This window comes from Frankliniella occidentalis, unplaced genomic scaffold (assembly GCF_000697945.3).
Source record: "Frankliniella occidentalis isolate FOCC.00 unplaced genomic scaffold, Focc_3.1 Scaffold15, whole genome shotgun sequence".
Taxonomy (NCBI): domain Eukaryota; kingdom Metazoa; phylum Arthropoda; class Insecta; order Thysanoptera; family Thripidae; genus Frankliniella; species Frankliniella occidentalis.
Window position 1 is genome coordinate 1,215,601 of NW_026267145.1, and position 8,355 is coordinate 1,223,955.

The 8,355-nt window shown below is 34.8% G+C and overlaps 1 protein-coding gene across 31 annotated transcripts in view; it reads right to left on the reverse strand.

Moving 5' to 3' along the window:
• The window catches only part of LOC113211774 (calcium/calmodulin-dependent protein kinase type II alpha chain), a 92,015-nt gene that overhangs the window by 15,389 nt on the left and 68,271 nt on the right, over nt 1-8,355 (reverse strand). For 21 of the 31 annotated variants that reach the window (XM_052263894.1, XM_052263899.1, XM_052263897.1 and 18 more), the window contains exons 4-12: nt 8,100-8,154; nt 7,376-7,514; nt 7,142-7,244; nt 6,984-7,067; nt 6,654-6,748; nt 6,454-6,576; nt 6,267-6,350; nt 6,104-6,164; nt 1,995-2,084 (exon numbers count right to left, since the gene is read on the reverse strand). In XM_052263894.1, the coding sequence (XP_052119854.1) occupies nt 1,995-2,084; nt 6,104-6,164; nt 6,267-6,350; nt 6,454-6,576; nt 6,654-6,748; nt 6,984-7,067; nt 7,142-7,244; nt 7,376-7,514; nt 8,100-8,154 (834 nt within the window). The remainder of the gene's footprint in view (nt 1-1,994; nt 2,085-6,103; nt 6,165-6,266; nt 6,351-6,453; nt 6,577-6,653; nt 6,749-6,983; nt 7,068-7,141; nt 7,245-7,375; nt 7,515-8,099; nt 8,155-8,355) is intronic. The other 10 variants (XM_052263901.1, XM_052263905.1, XM_052263895.1 and 7 more) reach the window with 1 other exon arrangement.

Genomic DNA, 8,355 nt, shown 5'->3' on the forward strand with positions numbered 1-8,355 from the left:
AGATAGATGTGAAAACAATTGGTTGCACACGCATTCCTGCTTATATTAACCAACAATACATCACACCAAACATCTAAAAAATATTGAAGGAATCAGAATAGAATACAATATCCTACACAATGTAAGACAATTAGGAGAACAAAAAGTCTTCAAAAAGCTTTACACAGTTGACAACAACTGTGCAGCAATACCCATTTTGGACTTGATACGCATAGAAGTACAGAATTCATCGTTAGCATGGCCCTGGTTTTGAGCTAAGATTTCTTGCCATTCACTTGGCAACGCAAAACAGACAGAACTGTTCAGCCTGGTTTAGGACTTGTTTGTCTTTACAGAAACTTTCATACAGAAATTTCTTCATAAAATAAAAATATTTAACTTGACTTCAGAACTGTAGATATTAATAGTGGACAGCTCCGGCAGTTTAAGTGTTACATGACCTGTCAAAAGTGTCCCCAAACGGCAACAAACCCCTCTTTTTAAGATGACCAAAAAGATTTTAGAGTAAAAGTTCTTTTTCTCATAAACCAAGTGCTTTACCTCAGTGAGCAAATTACTTTTACATGCTTGCAAGTGAATATCATGCGGCCACAAGCCACTCAATTTAAGCTTGATTTTACTACCTGAACAAAATAAAGATAGATTCTTGATGCGATTGACAGCTGTACCATACTCTATAGCATGGCAGCATGGTTATTAATAGAGGACTACAAGATTAAAATGCCTCAACTATGGTATTTGAGTACTGTGAATGAATGTTTTAAAGCTCTGTTGCTATAACATGGATGATTACCATCAAATTTGGGTGAAGCCAATACAAATTATGTTAAAGTACTTAGAAGGAGAAATAAATAACAACTTTAAAGCACTAAAGTTGTGCTGATGTGAAGGATAGTGAAATGTGAAGCTTCCAGTAGAGGCTTCTGTAGTAGCGTAGAGCCTCAATTCTCAAGTGCCTTAAAATTGCGACCTCACTTCACTCTGCTCTACAATATGAGATGATTTGTGAAATCTACATTGCATCAATGAAAAGAATATTGGACCCATTACCACAACAAATACACCTGCCCATGCGTTATGACATACTTAGTCAACTGCTTAGGCTTGCTACATCAATAGCATCAAAGCTACCACTGACTGAGGTCCCTGTTTACGTATAAGGTACAGCTGGTTCGCTTTAGCTATGTGTTTTTAAAACTTTTTGTATGGATAGATTATTTGAGAGTACAGCTTTTAAAGGTAATTATAGTAAGCAGTGATATTCTACTAGATCTGGTACAGCATATGCATGCAGTAAGCGATCATAATGAATTCATGGTTTGTTGAATAGAATCATTCATTAATCAATCACTGCCTACAAAATAATTTAAAGCCACAGAATTCGTGTGAATTAGATAACTTATTTTTGATAATTTGTTTTTAGTTTGGTATTTCTTTAGATCTTTTAAAATAATGTGTGTTTGTGACAGATTAGGTCTTGTTTAGGGTTACAAAAATTGAGTAAAACCTACAAATGATCACAAAAACAGTCCAGCTGTATTGGAACCAAACCACATTGCTTCCCAAAGTATGCATAGACCTAGTGCGCAAGGATGTAATCTTTTCACAACATTGTTTGGATATCAAATATTATCAAGCTCCTCAAAAATGAAAAAGAAAGAGGCACAATTTCAATGAGATGACAATATTGACATTAGCACAATATTATTGCTTTGATGCATTCCTTGCACACAAGGGGAAGCTTTCCATGAACCAAAGAAACAAGATAACTGTCCCCCAAGCAACATTATAACTTGAAACCAGAAGTCAAGTTGACATTGATAGACAACAAGGCTTACTTTTCATGTGCACTTTGTGGCTTTAAATGTGAACACAATGGCAAGCTGACCACAAGTTCAAGAAGTCACCAACAAAAATAGTCCCTTGCACAAAATACAAAAAAAAACAAAAAACAAAAAACAAAAAAACACAACAGAAGCAAAAGGATTACTCACCTTTGATATCATCGTCCTCCAAAGTCGTGCTGCTGTCAGTTGATTCCTTCACTTGGGAACCATCTCCCTTTTTAGTAATGATACTTCGGCCTGAAAATTACAAAAGTAACTATAGTACTGCCATAAAAAATCAGATGAAATTATTATTTAATAGCGAAAGGTTCACCCTTAGCATGAGTTGATGTAAAAGAGTTCACTGCATGAATACAGAGGCTCTTTTCAAAAAAGAAATTACACTTAAAAGAAAAAGTATCAAAGAGATAAAAGCAAATTAAAGCTTATTCATATAGCAGTAACCAATAACAAATAATGATCTAACTTGAATAAAAAACATCACATAATTGAAGATCTTTTCTTTTTTAAAAACAAGTGCTAAATAGAACAACTTTTTTCATAGCTTTCTAGAAACTACTCCTGGCCAGTCCCTTATGACCTTAGAGGTTCCATCTATTCACTAATTTCATTTTATAAGCCGTTATTTTGAAGAAATATGGCATGAAGTCAAGCAAACCCAATAAATGCTTCAAAGAAAAATAGTCAAGAGGATGGAGAAAATGAAGTTAGTGACACTACTGAGATTGTGTACAGATAGCCTGAAGTATATGAAATTTGAAATCCTTCTTCGTAAGATCAGGTCAGGCATGATGATGTAAACTTAAATTTTGCTAATTGTCAGTAGACTTGTACACAACTTCACACTCTTTCCGTAAAAAGACACAAACAAAACAGTCATAAGTGAACAGCATAACACCATTAGGCAAACAGCACACACACAGATAACATTTTTAATACAATTCAGTACATATTTATATTGTTTAATTTCCCATGTAAATGGATCTCATTGGATGACTTTGTTCACTGAACTTGAGGAAAGAATTGTTAGATAAAAATTTAAAAGAAGATTAGGTCTGTTTTACCCTATATCGGGGATGCAGAGTAATTTTTTTAAGTTGTCATGAATGTTAGAAATGAGTGATGGAGATGGATGTGTGAATAGCAAATGTTGAGAGAATGATCATGTCTACTTTCAGAGGTATGGATTGTTAACACATGCATAGATAGACCATTAGTTAATAAAGCAATACAAAAAAGCTGCAAGTATGAAAGCAACATTCAAATGCAGGGGACAAGGATTTTTAGTACAACAAACAAACAAACAATTATGCTAATGCTTGCTTTTTTTAATGTGTTTTTTTTTTGTTCTTTTTATCAAGCTAAGGCATTTTTTTTTTAATGAAAAAGGAGAATAGTTGTCCAAGTTTACACTTCATGTGGCAACAATTAAGTGAAAACAAAATAAATACTAAATGGCCCCTACAGATGTTCTCTAAATGAAAGAGGCGCAAAAGGAAGAGATACAACTGAAGCCGAAGGTAATTTTTTCTTAGAAGAAAAGTTTTATGGATCATACCCCAGGAAAAAATTCAACAAATTCTTTACAAGAAAGAAAAGCTGCTTCTAACACAAAAAAAAGCTACAACTGCTGAGGCGAAAACGGAATTCGGAAAAAGAGGCTTTGGTGACCAGCAAGGTCTAAGAAAAAGTTAAGTTCAGCAGAAATTTGAAATAAACAAAATTTGGGTGTGTTAAATGAGACAATAATAAAAATGCACTCCATGCTTCATCAAATTATGCTGTTAAAGCGCAAAGATCACTCCATAAGAGCAGATAAAATATTGCGTAGGAAAAAGTTAATGTAAAGTAACACACCACTTTGATCCAACACTTTGTTAAGTTACTCATTCTTACCACATTCTGAAGGGTAGATTGGAGGAGTTTACATCAGTGTCAGATACCATGGTAACAAAGAGATAAAAACAAAAGAACAAGAGGAATATTAAGGCTACTTCTACAAAATAATATTTACACCATCTAATCTACCTTGAGACCTTCATTCAACATATATATTATTATTTTGTAGTATGTAGTTAGTGTCTTAAGACATTGACTTTGAGTATACAGATCAAAGACAGTTTAAATGAGTATGGAAACATAGTGGAAAAAAAATTACCCCTTTTGAAATTTTATGCGACTGGTAATGTCGATAATTATTAGAAAATAATATTGAGCATAACAAATCTGGAGGCAGTGTTGCCACAAACTGATTTACACAGAACATATTTATATTAAATGGAAATACCATAATTTTCTAGGGCGAAGTAAGGGAAGTAAGGCTGCATTTGTCTGCTGATGCTTTGCTGTTAACAGATTTGCTCAACATCAAATCTTCCAGCTCATCAGATAATGAGAAAAAGCTTGAAATTGCAAGGGTAGTATCTACATGATGTGAATTAAAAGCATCACATATTTACAGACACAATTCTCAAGACCTAGGACAAAACTTGCTGAGTGTTCAATTAGTAACTTATTTCTCCATTTAATTTTTGTAAAGCACCATCTAAATTAAAAGCCATTATTAATAGTGAACCATCTTTGACAAAAAGCTCAGTGTGTGTGTTAGTAAATTTAGATGTACAATTTCATTTCATGTGAAGTGCAATAACATAACCGATTTAATGCAATCATGGCCAACATAGTCTGTGACATTACTTGATGAGAGATAAGCAATTGACACAACTATATTAACCATGAAAAAGAATTGAAATACCTCCGCCCCTGAATCAGCTTTTGTTTAAGTAGAGCTCCAAGCGAAAGGTTTCAAAGAAATTTATGAGGTCATTTAGTCCAAAGAGCAGATAAGCAGCCACCAAGAAAGTTTCATTAGATTGAAAAAGACATTTAAGTTCAGAAAATATTTTAGAAAAGAAAACATGTCAAAAAAATATTTTTCAGTGCACCTTCTTTGATGCTATAGAGATGAGTTGAATGCAAAAAGTTCATTAGTCTTCTAATTACCAGGAAAACATGTACACAAGACAAGCCTGAGAACTTATTCATGTGAAAACACAGTATTTGCCAAGAACAAGTAGAGTTGGAAATGTTCAAAAAGAGAGCAAAAGAATAGCAATAGCATTTACCTTTGTAATAATTATCATAGAAAACGTAAAGGGACAACCAAGAAGAAAGCAGCCTGATTTGTCACTTAGCAAACATCCTGACAATAATAATAGTATGAAATGTATAACAACTGTCAAATGCATCTACGCAGTAATTCAAATGTTAGCCTGGGGCCACATATACTGTTGTATAAAAGCTGCGCATTAATGGACACAAGTCAAAAATATGAAAATGTCAAAAATTCCTATCGTTTTTGCATTTATTATGAATATCTTGGAACACACAGAAAAATTTAGATAAAGAGGATAAAGAGCACAAACATTCAAATGTAGGAAACGAAAGTAACAATGTGAAGGAAAAAACAAGGACAGGGGAGGAAGGGGGCCAGAGGCCGCGCTACACAATGCATTGCAATGCATCGCATGACAGTGCAAGGGGTCGCTACCAGGTCCCATGCAAAATTGGGAGTTGGTTGAGATGTGGATATAAGACAAAGACATATTGGTACATTGGCTTAAGTATTGGAAAACTTCATGTATGTCTGTAAAGTGTGAATTTACTTATTGATAATAGTGACTCATCCTGTTTTCTAGGTTCCTACATTAAAATATGTTTGAATACCCACAAAAAACTAGAGAGAAGCTGAAAAGATGAAACAATTGGAGGTGTGCTGCTTATTTCTGTTCCTCTCATTGACCTTTATTAGAGACTGATTGGATGTATTCTGTCCATGGTTTTGATTTTAAGACACTGATAAAGATAAGTACATGTTTATAAGTGTATCATTTTTTTGATTAAATTGCAAATTTTGATTCAAAAGCAAATGGAAAGTAGGAACCCAACAACCCAAGAAAGCAAATGGCAATTAAGGTAGGTTTCAAATATAAGCCACCTATATGCATGCCTGTTTACAGCATAGAACAATTAGGAAAGGGCAAGACAGTTTTCAGCCATAAATTCCCACTTTTTCTGATCTAAACTTTGATTTTCAAAAAGCTAAATTTAATGAACATGACATAGAACATGACAGAATGCACCTTAAGAAATCTCTTTTGTCTTTGGCTATGACATAAAGAACATTTTGATATAAAGTTTGGAGTACTTAACAACAAAAAATAAATAAATTGCAGTCCAGGGGCGGAGATACTCACCATGTGCATCATACTTACTGGAAAAGTTGCGAGTGGCAAGCATAGTAGTTAAAATGGCGCCCTGAAAAATAAAAGAAGGTTTAGTGGTTGCTTTTTTCACCAAGGTAGATGTCTTTGATGTTAACTGCTAGCATTTTACACAATATCTTGCTAGAATGCTTACCTTTAGCTTGCGCCTTGCATTGAACTTCTTCAAACAGTCAACAGTCTCTTGTCTGTGAACCATAGATGCCACTCGCTCTCGTTGCTAAAATACAAAAAATAGAAAAAAAAATCAACAAATGATAACATATATTTAGATTTGGTATAAAGAACAATAAAGCATATCAGTCTTTAAAAATATCACATACACAAATCCATGGGTGCTTAAGTGCCTCTGAGGCAGTTATTCGTTTTGATGGGTTCACAGTCAACATTTCATTGATAAGGCTTTTTGCTTCTGCAGTGACAGTGTCCCACTCTGGGGAAGGGTACTGAAAAAAGTAAAAATTAAGATAATGAAAGATGAAAGTTGCCAATTATATTCTCTTCTCGACAGTGACATTCTTACATCATATGCCCCTATTTTGATTTGAGCATACAAGCGGTGTTGGTCCTCATCCCAAAAAGGTGGGTATCCCACTAAGAGAATATACAGAATCACACCTAAAACAAATAATAGATTTAAAATTTGCACTTGTGAATGTAGTAAAATAAAAAAGAGAAGTACACTGGAAACACAAAGGCAAGACTTGAAGACTATTCATTAAGGTAAACTTTGATGCCTTTACTAAGGCAATAAAAGAACTCATTTTAATGCACCAACAAAGGTATTAAAGTTATTAATCTTGCTTGGCCTTACCTTTGTGTATCCAGCAAAACATTAAATAACTAAACTTACCACATGCCCAGATATCTACAGGTTTACCGTAGGGCTCCTTTTTTAACACTTCAGGTGATAAATATCCTGGAGTTCCAGCAAAACCTAGGCATCCACCAAATTTCATAAGATGCTGTCTCTTAAGCTACAGTAAACCTCAATAAAAGTCAACAACATACCAAACCAAGCTTGTTGGTCGCCTGGAACTTCAATGGCAAGACCAAAATCTGCAAGTTTTACAGCAGCCCCCTTAGCTTTGCTAGCCAAGAGTAAATTTTCAGGCTACAAACAGTGTAAATAGATAATGTCAATAGAAAAAATGTATAAAATAAAAATACAAATAGTTTAAGGTCTATCATCTAACAAATTATTTAAGGTCTATCATCTAACAAATTAAATTTTATGAACAGTACCTTGAGATCTCTGTGCACAACCCCATTAGAATGACAGTGGTGCACACTTTCCAATATCTGTTGGATGCAGTGGGATGCATCAGCTTCACTGTAAAATTCTCTGGCAACAATATCCTCAAAAAGCTCCCCTCCAGTAACTCTGAAAAAGGAACAAAAAATCAAAAAGATTAATCTCTGAATGTGGTGTTCCTCCAATCAGACAGTCCCTCACTCATCACGCGTCATTTCATATTTTGCACTTACAGGCACAGCCTGGATTTGCCAATGAGATTTAGATAGCTCAGTACACTGAAAAAACAAAGTTTCGCGTTCGTGCCTTTCCAGGGGGTACTAAAGAAATTTTAAGTTTAGTGCCTTTATAAAGGCAGTAAAGAGCCCCGAAAGGTGCTAAAAATGAGTGCTTTTGTTAAGGCACTAAACCGTTGTGGTCTTTTAAAGGTATGACTTAGCACCTTTGTTTTTCCAGAGTAATGCAATACATACATTTTTAGAAAATTCTAAAGAAGTTTTGGACCCCATCTCGGCTTTGTAACGACCCCATCAGTACATCCCTATTTATAGGAGCAGCCTTGATTTGTGAAAATACATTTATTGCATTACTGAACAACCAAAATCGATGAATGCAAAATCTGAATTGAGGGGTGTTAGATGATGGGTCTAATTGGAGGAGCATATTTACAGTTTATGTGAGAGAATAATAAATAAAACTAAACATGCAACTTACAAATCAAATACAAGGTAGTGAAAGTGTTCTTCCTGTATACTGTCATGTAACCGCACTGAAACAGAAAATACACATTAAAGATGGCATCAGAGGGAGAGAGAGGGAGATTTAGAATAAATTCACCAAAAGCAATGACCACCGGTATTAGGCAACCGCTTAGCCTTAAAACAACAGCGGTCGATTCGAGCCCGCCCCCCTGGACGATGTGGGAGGTCGGGGGTGTGGGGTTGAAAGGGGCGCGGCGAGAAGGGAGGGG